This window comes from Clarias gariepinus, chromosome 20 (genome assembly GCF_024256425.1).
Source record: "Clarias gariepinus isolate MV-2021 ecotype Netherlands chromosome 20, CGAR_prim_01v2, whole genome shotgun sequence".
Classification (NCBI taxonomy): domain Eukaryota; kingdom Metazoa; phylum Chordata; class Actinopteri; order Siluriformes; family Clariidae; genus Clarias; species Clarias gariepinus.
This window is the reverse complement of record NC_071119.1, coordinates 22583158-22599849: the sequence shown is the minus strand read 5'-3', so window position 1 is coordinate 22599849 and position 16692 is coordinate 22583158. Positions and strand designations below refer to the sequence as shown.

The window sequence follows — 16692 nt, the reverse complement described above, 5'->3', positions numbered from 1 at the left end:
TAAACTCTCTGCTTCATATGTGCTCTATTTATGGTTTATAATGACAAAAGGTTACTTAAATTGAATATCGATCCCTGTGTTTTTGCCAGTAAGGTCCTTCTTAACACCTTTATCACACTGATAAGCGAGGTCAGTGAGATGTGGGTCAGTTTACTTGGTGTACTTGTTGTGTCGGTTCTACGCTGTAATGGTTAGCACTCTAACACTGGACTTTGAATCCAGTTCAAGTTTCAATGGAGCCTGTAAGTTTTTTTTTTATGGGTTGTTCTCGGTGTAGAAAATTCTTCAATAGAATCGATGAATACAGTAAGTAAAAGGTCTTGGTGGCATCTTGCTATGCTAGTATTCAGTCGGTGGAAACTGGGTTCTTGGAGCCTTGGTCCACTGGAGTATTCACTCCCGTTCACACCTCGCATTAACATGTGTCCCAAGTGTCCCTGGTGTTCGGCTTACAAGTTAAGTTGGACGGTTGAGATGCATCGTCGTTTACTCCTGAATTAACAAATAAACAAACGATATAAAGATTTTCACGTTTGACCCCCCCCCCATTCACACCAAATTCAAATTCAAATTTTATTTGTCACATACACAGTCATACACAGTACGATATGCAGTGAAAGTGACAATAGTTGTGCAAATATGCATAAAAAGTGACTTATTAAAGTGTCTTGTGCAATGGTCCAGAAATGAAAATATAAATATGTAGTGCAAGTGCGTATGAATGTGTCCATAGTGTCCATGATTGTCCAGTCAATGTTGGGAGTTTAAAAAGATGTTATTAGTCCTGTGTAGTGGTGTGGTTGAGAGACCTTATCGCCTGCGGGAAGAAGCTCCTCCTCAGTCTCTCTGTGTTGGCCTTCAGGGAGCGGAATCGCTTCCCAGACCACAACAGAGAGAACAGTCCATTGTTGGGAAGGCTGAGGTCCTTCACAAATCACCTGTGATCTCATCCCTCTGAAGCATGATCAGGGCCCTAGTTATCCCTGTAGACTTTGAATCCACTGATCACAGCTAATGTTCAACCTACAAAGTGGGTTACAAAAGGGGTACAAAGTTTTAAGTTTCTTTTCTGTTGTAGAAAAAGTCTCATAAGGGTTGGTGGTGGCAGTGGTGACTCAGCGTGTCAAGGTCTTTAAATTTTGATTTAAGATTTGGTGCCCATAAGGAATTTTACCAGGGTAAACTAATGTACATACCATAATATACCATAGTATTAGTGTGCTAGTTCATACATTACCATAGTAGGCACCAGGGAACTTTATAGAAGTGCTGTGGCACTTCAGTTGGTACCCCTGGTGGGGGCTACCAAAGTTCAACAGGTTTGTTTCAATATACACTTTGGTATTTAATTAACGTTACATATATAGATATATAAACAATGGTACCATAATCTATTCTACTTTTTTATTATTATATAATAAAACTGTAAAGTCTGTGCATTAAATCAAAAATAATATCAAAAATAATAAAAAATATATCAAAAATAATTTGGGGGACATAAGATGAGTAATAGAACACATCAAGATTGTTTTTGGAAGGTTTTTCTGTCTGTTTGTGCATGCATCACATAAAAACTACTGAATAAATTTTAATCTGGTTTACATGAGTGTATTTGGCTGAGCTTGAGGTAACGTATAGGTTTTGTTTCACCGCAATTGGCCCAGGGAAAGAGAAGATGTGCTACTTTGAAATTGTAATGGAAAACGAAATGCGTTGTACATTTTCTCAATAGTACTTATGATGCAATTAAATTCCACACAAACGTAGACGCGGGTACACCTAGTGTATAAATATTACCATTATGGTACATAAACGTGTATAACATATTTTTTTACAAAATCCTGGTACAATTCTCATAATACCACAATACGGTTCATGTACCAAAGAGTGAACCATGGAAGAACCTTGTACCACACTATATCAGCAACTAAATACCATGGTTACAGTATATAAAAAATTCAGATAAGTACACCATCGTAAAATTTCTTATTGTGGTTCATCTTTGCTTTATGTTTGTTTTAGCATGCTAGAATTCTTAAACGAGAATTCAAACCAAGTTTATATAAATTTTTGGTTCTTCAGTGAAGCTCTGTAGAATAATAATATAACTTCCTAGGCCCTTTTAAGAGTGGTCTTGGTTGCATGGTGCAACAGTTAGTGCTCTTGCTCTGGACGCATCATATTACTATAATTTCACTTTTTTTACACAATTCTGTTTTAAAAAAATAATAATAATTTGGTGCAAAATTTCAGCAAACGTCAAAGATGCCCGCTCATGCCCAGGCAGTTATTGATAACAAAAGATCAACTTTTAGGGTTTTATGCAACTAACCAAGATTTCTTCTTTCCTGTCCTTAAAGAAAAGATTATAATAAACAAAGTTGGTTTTAAGAAAGATAAATATTGTAGTATTATTTATATAATTCACTGGAAATATTACCTGCCTGATATGCAAGAAAAAAGATGAGCATTATAAAGAAATATATTCACAAGTGACACTGATTACCCGACTAAACACGGAGACCAGTGTGAGGATTACGAGAGGATAGAGGGAAGGAAAAAATGAGCCGTGCAGCTACAGACAAGGCAAAGATCTCAGCAAAGTGTTTTCCATAAAGCCAGGAAGCTGATGCTGCAGTTGAAGCAAGTTAGGTGGTGAGTCACTGATACGCTACGAGCAGAAAAGAAGTGCTTGTTCAACAGTATCTCTCTATCAGAAAAGAATACAATGGCAGAACAGATTAGAGAGATATTAAGTGATATTTACGATCAGTCACATCGTCCCCTTGGAATTATATGGTTCTATTTGCATTCAAAGTGGTTTTGAGATACTGAGCTTCAAAGTATGGGCACTCCATAGAACAAAACTGTGCTGTGCATATTTGCCCGAAATATGTCCCCGGAAATGGGTACGTTCATGAATCAAAAAAACAACAACATTGTATAGTTCCACGCGATGCGTCTAGAGGGTCAAAACCAAGGCGAAGCATCGTGGAATGATCACTAAGAGGGTTCGCCTTCTTCACGACAATGCACCAGCCCATTCAGCTCATGAAACGGTGAAACTCAGCCCCCTACATTTACATAACAGCATTTGGCAGATGCCTTTATCCAGAGCGACCTACAGTTTTACCTCTTTATACATCTGAAGAGTTGAGGGTTAAGGGTCTTGCTCAAGGGCCCAACAGTGCCAACTTGGTGGTAAGTTTTAAACCTGGGACCTTTTGATCGGTAGTCCAATGCCTTAACCACTGTTTGGACTGTGCTAAGCCCCTATCCAGTCTTACATTCATCTCATTACACACACTATGAGCAGTCAAGGGTTAAGGGCTTTGCTCAAGGGCCAAATAATGGCAAATATGTGGCGCTACGATTCGAACCTGGGATCCGATAAGTAATCAGACACCTTAAACACTAAACAAGTTTGGAATATACCATAGTCACTGATATACACAGGTCAGCCAAAACATTAAGTGTAGTATTGTGTAGGTCACCTTATATGGCAGCACGGTGGCACAGTGGGTAGTATTGTGCCTTGCACCTCCAGTGTCCGGGTTTGATTCCTGAATCAGGGTCTGTGTGCATGGAGTTTGCATTTTCTCCCTGTGCTTGGTGGGTTTCTTCCGGGTACTCTGGTTTCATCCCACAATACAAAGATACATGGGTTAGGCAAACTGGCATTTGCAAATTGCTCCAAATAGTGTGATTGTGCTTGAGAATGTTGACTTGTTGTCCTACCACAGTTGTAAAAATCCGAATAAATACAATGGTCACCATTGTAGAGGTTCCTGGATGCATGGATGGATAAATGGATGGAGGTTTCCCTTGTGCTGTCAGTGCAGCTCTGAACCATTGGGGCATGTATTCTGTGTTGGCTTGCACTGGGAAGTTAGTGACGGATCCTTTGGGTGCAATGAGATGCAGGACATAACCTCCATGTGTTTGTTCGGCACATTGCATAGGTGCTTTAATGGACTTAGACCGGGGAATTTGATGGTCCAACCAACACCCTTGAACTCTTTGCCTTCTGAGCCCCTATGCAGCAGGCCATTATACACTAACTTTCTATCGTGGTCAGCATTGACCTTTTTTACGCCCCTTCGATGACAGGCAAAATCTGACCGGCAGTATAGATACAAATAAAATTAGTAGAGGTAAAGATGGAACAACGGTTCTGTAATGCATTATAAACCAACAGTTGTCAGGATATATATCAATAACATTAGGTCCAAGAGCACATAAAGTTAATAGCACATGAAGAGATTCATGCAAGATGACAGAATGGATGTTCCTGAATTTGATGATTCAAAATAGGTTGTGGAGGTTACACGAGTTCCTTAAGCCCCAGGCCAGTGAATATGCTTCTGCTTTTGAAAATGTACTGTAGGAACTTAATCAACATTTTTCTCCTGACTTTGAGGCACACCATAACATGTTCCAGCTGTTCTCAGACCCCTTCTCAGCTGACACGGAGAACGTCCCAAGTGTGTCATTGCAAACGGAAAGTCTAGACGCAAGAAATCCAGACATGACTGGCCACATTCTTACATGATTTCCTACATCCTTTTCAGAGCTGTCCGGTGTTCGGTCAGGTAACGGACCTTATTGGAAGTATTCGTAAGAATCTTCTTCAGGACATGAACTTTAACAAATACAAGCTTGGCGATGGCCAGGGATACAACATTGACCTTCATCATGGTTTAGCTGTCTGAGTGTGTGAGCAGAACAGCTGCCAGATGTCTGGTAAGAAAATGAATAATTTATAAACATATACAGGCAGCGCATATAGTATTCGGTGCAAGGTTTTAATAAGTTATTTAAGAGAAGATAAAGTAAGAAAAAAAACAATGATGAAATAAAATCACTGTTATTTGATAAGATGGAACCGGTCTTCTTGTTTTTCATTACGTCTCGTTACTCACACCTCTAGGGTTGAGGGTTCGAGTCCCGCCTCCAGTCTCCATGTGCTTGATGGGTTTCCTCTGGGTACTCAGCTTACCACTTACAGACCAAATTACTGGTAGTGTATGAGTGTGTGTGTGCTTGTGCCCTGAGATGGGTTGGCACCCTATTAAGGGTGTACCCCTAAGTTTTATAGAATAGGCTCTAGGTCCCTACGATTGAGACTTACAGATATTTATGGATGGATTGTGCCCTGATATGAAATGGCCCTCATATAAGATGACAATTCCAGCAGTGGAGTCTGTGATCCCTGGTTTCACCCCTGGACACTGGCGTGGCCATAATTGTGGACTTGCTTCAGTGATGTACTGGTTTCCGCTCTAGATTTCAGAATCCTTTGAGCTAAGTTCAAATCCAGATGGGGGAAAAAAAGATCTTTGAGATCTGTGCCGAATACTGTGAAGCCTTCAGGGGTTCATTCTTTGCTGAAATATCTTAAGTTCAATCCAGGGACAACTTCTTAATATGCCAACATTTAGGTTATTAATGTTAGTAGTAAGATAGCTTGTATGATGTCTGTCAGGATTTGCGACATGTCATCTGCAGTAAATAGACACTTTAAGCTCATCAATTCATGGATCCACAGTCAGTATTCTGGATATTTAGAAAAAATCTTATGATCCAATTTGAAATTGTATTCTACGACTTATTCTGCTGTAGAATGTTTCTTTTAAAAGGAGATTCGTGTAAGGAATGGATTGCAAATTCTAGCCAAGACCAACATTTTATCTGGCGAACATATTGAGTATGGAGTGATAGACACGTCACGTCACGCACATGGGGATACAAAGACAAGGGGCTTGTAGCATTACTGACGTAGGTAATGATGATGGTTCTGTCTTCATCTCAAAACTGTAAACGAGCAATTGCCTGCGTTTGGCTGGAACAGCTCAGTTGGGAAAGTGTAGCATGACACCCGAAATATTCCTGATTTCATTTTTCTCTTTGCCCTGTATGCATGGTCTTAGTACACTGAAATTGCAGTCAAGATGAATGTGATGCATCCAGTGTTCCAACCTTTAGTTTATAGTTCAAAGATTTCGGTCAGTACGTAGAGCAAAAATCATTGTGCAATATTGACAACTAGCATTAATACTTCTTGTTGTCGGTTTTTTAAGACTTCGTAGAAATTTGTAATAAATAAAAATAAAATCATCAGCTTTAATGTAATCAGTGAGATTGTTATGTCAGGTTGAAGCCCACATACTGTACATGTCTGTCTGTCTTTTTGTACTGCAGAACTCTCTGTCTAACTTATTAATACAAAGAAACCACATTTTGTTAGGTTGAGTATTTTACGCTTTGTTTACGCTAAGTTGGAAAAGTTCAATTAAATGCTGTCCAGCCAGTTTTGAGCGATGCTGTGACAAAATCTGGCGCATAACTGCTCACAACTTCACTTCTACACAATACTTTGATTTTAGCGCATAACACTGGGCTCTCAGTTCTGGTATTTTACATGCACTCTGTTTTCATTGTGGCGGCTCGTAGGTACATAAGCAAACTTTCCGTATCTTCCGCATACTCTGGGTATACGTGGTAAACCTTTGCGTTGATGGGCTCTGTCGAGTTACGAGTATAGCCACGCCCACTTTGAGAGAAAAAGCACTATATTCATGCAAAAATGCGCTAGATGCTATGACATAATCCGGCACATAATTGCTCATAACGATAATTTCCGAAGGACATTACATTCTGCCGAGAAAGTTTTACATGATGCTGTGACAAAATCTGGCTGGACAGACAAATGGATACACAGACATAAAAACAGAAAATTTCGGTTCCTTCAATGTATAAAACATAAGGATATCATTGAAAGAGCGAGTTCTGACCAACGTACAGACAAAATCTTTCTTTTATTTATATAGATGTAAACTTCCCCGCTCTTGAATTTTGGATGGTGGGGTGACCTAAGGGGTTGGTGACATACTGTAACAAACCAACATCTTTTCTTTCACCCTTTAAGAAGCAATGGAATTGATTTCCACCTTCTTTTATTGCTCAGCCTTGGTTTCTTGAACAGAGGTGACAGCACATGCAACATGGAGATCACATTATCTAGCTGTGAAGAGCTTTACAGCCGGATAAAGCAAATGTGATCAGTGAATATCCTGTGCTCACTACACCAAATATCTAGTCTCTACAAGTCAGACTCTGAAGCTCCCTGCCTCATGCTCGGCTCAGCGTGTGTGGATTTCACAGATTCGTGTTCCATGTTAACATGCTGTCCGTGTCTTATTTTGTTTCAGACGTGCAGGTTACAGACTGTACAATATATAATTTATGACGATATTGTAGAAGCGAAGAAGACTATCCTATTGGAGATAACCTTTGTCCTGAGATTTACGCTCAGATTAATGAGGACTCTGTGCCAGGGAGACAGAAGTTTGGACTGGGAAAATCAGGCAAATGAAATCCATCTGGTGTTGATTATCAGCATGCAACAGCAGGAAATCTCTACGCTCACTTCTCGTAGCGAGCTCTAATCTGTTCCAGTGCTGGAGGTAAACAATGTGTGTTTTTTTTTTTTTGTATTTTGCCACAGCATCCCTTCATGTATGACTTGACAAGAAGGAAGTGATCTTTTGGCACAAGAATACCATTGCCTCATCGCAGCTTTACCGGCTGTGTGTTATGTTCTTTACTGAGCACATATATTAAGGACACCCATAGTGCAAAATTCACCACTGTGTGTATGTGCGAACAAAAGGAAGTATTTCTTGACTTTTTTTTTTGTCCTCCTTTCCCAGGAGTTATTTCCCTTTGACCAAGGTTTGAAAATTGGAATCAGATTTTCTCTCCTATTGTGACCTCATATAAGGAGATTCCGCTCCCCCGGACTGTTCCTCAGCTCTGCTGTTCTCTGGAGGGGCGTGGCTCAGCATAGTCCATTTACATAGACGCCGAAACAGCGTATTCTGAGGAGAAGTGATATAAAGGGAGTTAGAGGTATAAAAAAAAACGCATTATCTAACGCATCATCTATTTCAACTTTGGAGGAACTTTGAGATCTGTGTTAACTTGTACGGTCTGGCACTGGTGTATCTTCCTGATCTCTACTAGCAGGGTAGACCATCTAGAGGGCTTGTTTGGATGTGTCCGAGCTGTGCACGTCAACATGCTAAAGAACCGATGTATTTCACAATAAATGATGGCGGCAAATGGTAAAAAGCAACATTAGCAAGAGAAAAGAAATCTGTAATATAAGAACAGTAACAGTAATTGTGTCAGGCATGGGCAAGTATCAAAACCAACATATCTCAAATGGCATGGTGGTTGGCCCGCTCATTGTTGCTTGCAACTATATTCATGAATGTAATTAAACTTGTAATAATTATTATTACTATTACGACTAGACTAGACTAGACAAGTCAATCCGCAAATGTATGTAGATTATATATCCCCTATATAATCCCCTGCTACACCAATGCACTTATCCGAGTGCTTGGATTCCACCAAGGTAGAAGGTTTTCTCAGTACGCCGGAGCCATGATCCATCTGTCTGTCTGATTCCCCCCATAAAACACCGGTCTCCCAGGTACTCTTTTTTTTATGGGGACGGATTTTCCCAGATTTTCCCCTAATTTAGTCGTGTCCAATTCCTCCCCCACATTAAGGCTACTACTACCACTCAGTCGGAAGCGGCCGAAGACTATCACGTGTTTCCTCCGAACCACATGGCGTCACCGACCGCATCTTTTCGAACTGCTCGCTCACGCATTGTTGAGGGCGGCGTAACACACTTTGAGGGCAGCGCTATCCACTCCTTCCTCTTGCGTGAGCTCACAGACGCCCCTGATCCGGGGGACTAAATAGGCGCACTGTCAGTTGTAGCGATCGCCCCAATAGTGTCGTCGCCTAGCAACTGTACATGAGCGCCTGTTCAGAACTCTGCCCGTTCTGGACAGCGCGGTACATTTCCTCGTGGATCCGCTCCTCGCGAGACTAACAGTGGCAATGACTCCCAGCTGGGGTCCTGTAATTGTGCAAGTGGTTTTGGTGAATGATTGTGTGTACAGTTCACACAGACAGATGCATCTCTTCTGTGAGTGGGGACAAGTTATCCATCGAATTTCCAAGGATGAGACGTTATACTCATTAAATGTTCACAGGAACGACTGCAGTTATCTCTGACCCACCTGACCCGTCATTCCAAGACGTACGATTTTATTTTTAAAGTTTTCACCGTTGAATTGTTTTACTGCGGCTAAGTATCTCTTGAGAGCTTTTGTAAATGTCAATCGCTTTTATGAATTATTATAGAGGACAATAGAAGGAAAAAGAATATATGCTTATCATATTAATTTACTCTTAATTTATTAGTTTATAATGACCTTGAGTATGAATACCTGCTTAATGAGACACAAAACAACGCACAAAAAAATACAAACAGACAAACGACAGCTTTTACTTTTATTTACAAAATAGCTACAAAATACAGTGTGTCGTCCATATTTACAAAAAAATGTAACCAGTGATTTAACAAAAGTTTTTATTTTTGATTTTATTAAAACAGGCAGAAAATGTGACCATCGTGATCATGTTAAAAAAACACAACAGAATGATCTCTTACATCGCAGCTAATGTAGGAGGAAATATGATGTAATTTCGCTCAAGCTTAATTATGTCCCGTTGTACCCATCGTACACACACAGTCTGGCCTCGTTTATACAGTAACAGAATGAAATATATCAGGAAGAAGTTGAGCAGTGAAAGTGTGTGTGTTCTCAGTAGACATAAAAAAAACAGTACAGGTTCTTACATACTTACACACACACAAATGCGCATACACACATGCACACACACACACACACACACCAATATATATGTATATATAAATATTAATACGTTAAAAGTTTTTTTTTATATTGAATGTTACAAAAAATGGTGTGTGTATCTGTGTTTGTGTGTGTGTATTCACAGGAAAGATGCTACTAGTGTGATAGGATGCCAAGTGTTCCATCTCTCTCTCTTCGAGTCCCACAGCAATTACCTGCAGCACCAAGGGAAAATAGATAAAGAGAGCAAAACACACACACACACACACACACATACACACAGAGTTAAATCTACAGTGAACTGTTTGAGATAAGCATTTTTCACCAACAGATTTCTCAATAAAGTTCAATAAAAGATAAGGATGCAGGAGCACGAATGTTGCTGTAGGAAGTAACGCAATCGCCTGTGTGTGTTTTGTGTTGTGATTTAATCCCATTATAAACACACTCAGACACTGACGTCTGAAAAATGCTTAGACAGGAATATACTGTAATAACCAGAAGGAGAAGAAACAGAAACCTGTTCACTGAACACACTGTAATCTTCTATCATTCTGTCAGATTCTTGTTCTTGTATGTTTATACTACACATGGGTGTTTACCTCTCACACACACATCAGAATCCTAACACACACACATCACAATCCTAACACAAACACGTCACAATCCTAACACAAACACATCACAATCCTAACACAAACACGTTACAATCCTAACACAAACACGTCACAATCCTAACACAAACATGTCACAATCCTAACACACACTCGTCACAATCCTAACACACACTCATTATAACTACACACTCGTCACAATTCTAACACACACACTGGTCAAAATTCTAACACACACTCGTCACAATCCTAGCACACACGTATCACAATCCTAACACACACACGTCACAGTCCTAACACACACTCGACAAAATACTAACATACACTCATTATAACTACACACTCGTCACAATCCTAACACACACTCATTATAACTACACACTCGCTACAATCCTAACACACACTCGTTATAACTACACACTCGTCACAATCCCAACACAAACTCATTATAACTACACACTCGACACAATCCTAACACACACTCATTATAACTACACACTCGTCACAATCCTAACACACACTCGTTATAACTACACACTCGACACAATCCTAACACACACTCATTATAACTACACACTCGTCACAATCCTAACACACACTCATTATAACTACACACTCGTCACAATCCTAACACACACTCATTATAACTACACACTCGTCACAATCCTAACACACACTCATTATAACTACACACTCGTCACAATCCTAACACACACTCGTTATAACTACACACTCGATACAATCCTAACACACACTCGTTATAACTACACACTCGATACAATCCTAACACACACTCGTTATAACTACACACTCGTCACAATCCTAACACGCACTCGTTATAACTACACACTCGTCACAATCCTAACACACACTCATTATAACTACACACTCGTCACAATCCTAACACACACTCGTTATAACTACACACTCGATACAATCCTAACACACACTCGTTATAACTACACACTCGATACAATCCTAACACACACTCGTTATAACTACACACTCGTCACAATCCTAACACACACTCGTTATAACTACACACTCGTCACAATCCTAACACACACTCGTTATAACTACACACTCCCTACAGTCCTAACACACACTCGTTATAACTACACACTCCCTACAGTCCTAACACACACTCATTATAACTACACACTCGCTACAATCCTAACACACACTCATTATAACTACACACTCGCTACAATCCTAACACACACTCGTTATAACTACACACTCGTCACAATCCTAACACACACTCGTTATAACTACACACTCGACACAATCCTAACACACACACTCAATATAACTACACACTCGACACAATCCTAACACACACTCGTTATAACTACACACTCGCTACAATCCTAACACACACTCATTATAACTACACACTCGTTATAACTACACACTCGCTACAATCCTAACACACACTCGTTATAACTACACACTCGTCACAATCCTAACACGCACTCGTTATAACTACACACTCGTCACAATCCTAACACACACTCATTATAACTACACACTCGTCACAATCCTAACACACACTCGTTATAACTACACACTCGATACAATCCTAACACACACTCGTTATAACTACACACTCGTCACAATCCTAACACGCACTCGTTATAACTACACACTCGTCACAATCCTAACACACACTCATTATAACTACACACTCGTCACAATCCTAACACACACTCGTTATAACTACACACTCGATACAATCCTAACACACACTCGTTATAACTACACACTCGATACAATCCTAACACACACTCGTTATAACTACACACTCGACACAATCCTAACACACACTCATTATAACTACACACTCGTCACAATCCTAACACACACTCATTATAACTACACACTCCCTACAGTCCTAACACACACTCATTATAACTACACACTCGTCACGATCCTAACACACACTCGTTATAACTACACACCCTACACAATCCTAACACACACTCATTATAACTACACACTCGTCACAATCCTAACACACACTCATTATAACTACACACTCCCTACAGTCCTAACACACACTCATTATAACTACACACTCGACAAAATCCTAACACACACTCATTATAACTTCACACTCGTCACAATCCTAACACACACTCGTTATAACTACACACTCGTCACAATCCTAACACACACTCGTTATAACTACACACTCGACAAAATCCTAACACACACTCATTATAACTACACACTCGACACAATCCTAACACACACTCATTATAACTACACACTCGACACAATCCTAACACACACTCATTATAACTACACACTCGACAAAATCCTAACACACACTCATTATAACTTCACACTCGTCACAATCCTAACACACACTCATTATAACTACACACTCGACACAATCCTAACACACACTCATTATAACTACACACTCGACACAATCCTAACACACACTCATTATAACTACACACTCGACACAATCCTAACACACACTCATTATAACTACACACTCGACACAATCCTAACACACACTCGTTACAACTACACACTCGACACAATCCTAACACACACTCGCTATAATCACACACTCGCTACAATCCTAACACACACTCGCTATAATCACACACTCGCCACAATCCTAACACACACTCGTTATAACTACACACTCTACACAATCCTAACACACACTCATTATAACTACACACTCTACACAATCCTAACACACACTCGTTATAACTACACACTCGTCACAATCCTAACACACACTCATTATAACTACACACTCGACACAATCCTAACACACACTCATTATAACTACACACTCCCTACAGTCCTAACACACACTCATTATAACTACACACTCGTCACAATCCTAACACACACTCATTATAACTACACACTCGTCACAATCCTAACACACACTCATTATAACTACACACTCGTCACAATCCTAACACACACTCATTATAACTACACACTCCCTACAGTCCTAACACACACTCATTATAATTACGCACTTGTCCCACACACCCCTACAATAGACCTCCCAACTATCATTTTAACTGTCAGTATATATTTAAGCTATGACTACACCCAAGCTAACCCACCCACCCAACCACACACACAAACAATATACATCCTCACTCACTTAATCTCACTCAGACACACAAATGAACACCCCTGACCCCCTGACCTTGTACTAAGTCCTAAGACTTTATACCTACACTAATAGCTATTGAAACGACTTTTCCACTATCAGATGAACACACATCCATACCGAGCTCCACCTCACCAGGTGTGTTTTTTCTCCTCCTCCTGCATAAGAACAGTAATCCGACTACAGCAGCTGCCAGGAGCACAGCGAGGGTCACACTCGCTGCCACAATGATATACGTCTCCTGATCATCTGTTTTCTCTGGTTCGGGGCTGCTGCCCATGTTTTCGTCCTCCTCCTGATGATCTGGAATAGAATGTGGGTGTGTACTTTATTACACATTAATACACTCTAATGCAAACTTAACTTAACCTAACTTACTGTACCTTCCTCATCTCCTGCAGTGTCATTGGTAGGAAGTTTGCGTCCCTTATCGTGCTTCACTTCTATTAAAGACACATTTAGATGTGGGTAACTTCACAACCACATATGGAGTGTGTGATTGCCTATTGAAAAGGTTATCATGTGTGTGCTATGGTATCTTGTGTTTATTACTTACACTGATCAGCCATAACATTATGACCACCTGGCTGATATTGAGTAGGTTCCCACTTTGCCACCACATCAGTAATGACCTATGTGTTCTGACACCGTTCTACTGGAACCATCATTTATTTATTAATTTTTTTAATTAGTCGTACCCAATTCCCCCCTGTCACTAGGGGGCTCCCACATTAAGGCTACTACTACCACTCATTCCGGAGGGCCGAAGACTATCACACGTTTCCTTCGAACCACGCAGCCGACCGCATTTTTTCGAACTGCTCACTCACGCACCATTGGGTCGGCGTAACACACTCGGAGGACAGCGCTATCCACTTCTTCCTCTTGTGCAAGCTCACAGACGCACCTGATTGGCTGTAGAGCCGTATATTATTGTGAGAGCACTAAGTACCTCTCACCCCTTCCTTCTGAGAGAGCTCGGCCAATCAGCTCTCTCTAGACCTCCAGCTGCGAGAGGTTACAGCATCACCCGGGAATCGAACCCGCGATCTCTACCACTACGCCACTAGGAGGCAGGGAACCATCATTAATCTTCTCCTCAATTCGAGCTACAGTAGATCTTCTATTGGATCGGACTACACGGACCAGGAACATCATAAGAGCTGCAGTTGTGAAGTTGCATGTATATATATATATATATATATATAGGCTGAAAGGTTTTTCTGAAATTGATATGTTGGAAGCAAAAAACAATGGGCAAGCAGTGCACCATTGGAGTGACTTGGACAACAAGTGCACTTTGTGATGTCTAGACGACTGGGTCAGAGCAACCTCAAAACTGCAGCTCTTGTGGGATGTTTCTGGTCTACAGTGGTCCGGACGTACCAAAAGTGATCCAAGGAAGGAAAACCAGTGAACTGCCAACAGGTTAGAATAGAAGCGCTACTGTAGCTCAAAAATTGTTAATGCTGGTATATTGTAAACAGTAGGGACCTACTCAATATAAGGCAGGTGGTCATAATGTCATGGCTGATCAGTATATATTGCATTTAAATACGGGGAAATAATTCTAGGATTAAGTGTAAGTTTGTTACCTGTGGTCACGTTGCGTGCTTTTGTATGTGTTTCGTTGGAAATTTCTGTGGCTACAGTAAAGAAAGAAGAAAAGAGCATCACATGTATTCAACTTCCTTAAACAATGTGTGAACTTTAAGAGAAAAACAAACGTATTGTGTGGTTGTGTAGTGATGTTGTCAATATGAACTGAATTTTCTTTATTGAAAACATCCCTGACAAATACAGTACGATTTATTAAAATGACGGTATTAAGCTTGAATTTAATCAAGTTCACACAAATTGTTATTAACAAAGCACAATTAGAATAACCGAACGCTTACAGTAATTGCAAATGCATACCTTACTGTAAATAAGTAAGAATTTTTTTTTTTTTATCAAACTTCTTGCCATGTGATTCATTATGATTCACTAATCTGGTGGATGTGGTTTATATACTGTATCAGTGAAGTTATGATATGAATATATATGCGGTAATCAGCTGTGGACTGTGTGACATAATTCGGATGACTGATTTTGCAGAAGTGAAACTATGCTAATGCTTCTAGCACGCCCTTGTCGGTTTCCTCTTTGTCTGCTCTCCTTGATAAGACGTGTGTCACCACAATGAGCAATTGGTAAATTCCGTATTAAAATGACACGTAAAGCTGTCTATATAAAAACAAGTGGCAGCAATTCATTATTTTATTGCATATTTAAGCGTAGTCACTAGAATGTTAGCTAGACACTATAATAGACATTTCCACATCTTATCATAATTTTAACTTTTACATTGCAATAGCATTAAGCTATTACATAACAGCTTATAAAACTTTATTCGTTAACTTCCATTCAGTTTGTATACTATGTACATAAAACGGCAGGTGCTTAGTATAGCAAATAGAAACTAATTTAGCAGGGCACGCTAAAGAACATTTTCAAGCTAACAGATTTACTCACAATTTTTCTCTGAAGTAACCTGCGCGAGTGTTTCAGCAAGGCCGGAAACCTCTGCGTCCTGGGTAGAAACTGTAAAGCAGCATTCACAAGCAGTGGTCACAATTAACTTTAAAGAGTTCCAGCTGTGATACAGTGATCTACGCGGAGTGCAATTAGACAAACTGCAGTGTACTATATAAGAGATAAGATAGATAGATAGATAGATAGATAGATAGATAGATAGATAGATAGAAAGATAGATAGATCAATAGATTCCGAGGAAAATTTTAGAACAAAGAACCAAAACTATGGTTTGATAAACTACAATGAGCTAAGCCATGATCAGCTAAACGTCACTATAAAACCATGATTAGATTAACTAATTTACAATGAACTAAAGTATTATTAGCTAAGCAACAGCGACCTAATTATGATCAGCTTATATGCAACTAACAAAACTATGATAGCTTAACTACAGTGAACTAAATAATGACTAGCTCAACTACCAATTATTAATGTATTACCAATGTACCAATGCAAACTACATTGGACTAAACTACGACTACTGTACCTCTCCTAAAATAAACTAAACAGTGATTATCTAAACTACGGGATCAACCAAATGACAATTTATTCAATTAAACTACAATTAAGTTAGTATGACTATCTGAAGTAAAATATTTAAGTACAT

At 39.7% G+C, this 16692-nt stretch overlaps 1 protein-coding gene across 1 annotated transcript in view; it reads right to left on the bottom strand.

The window, feature by feature from the left end:
* The window catches only part of LOC128508433 (uncharacterized), a 61774-nt gene that overhangs the window by 38641 nt on the left and 6441 nt on the right, over positions 1-16692 (bottom strand). Inside the window, exons 4-7 of the mRNA XM_053479776.1 lie at positions 16023-16091; positions 15104-15154; positions 13892-13951; positions 13621-13811 (exon numbers count right to left, since the gene is read on the bottom strand). Of these exons, the coding sequence (XP_053335751.1) occupies positions 13621-13811; positions 13892-13951; positions 15104-15154; positions 16023-16091 (371 nt within the window). The remainder of the gene's footprint in view (positions 1-13620; positions 13812-13891; positions 13952-15103; positions 15155-16022; positions 16092-16692) is intronic.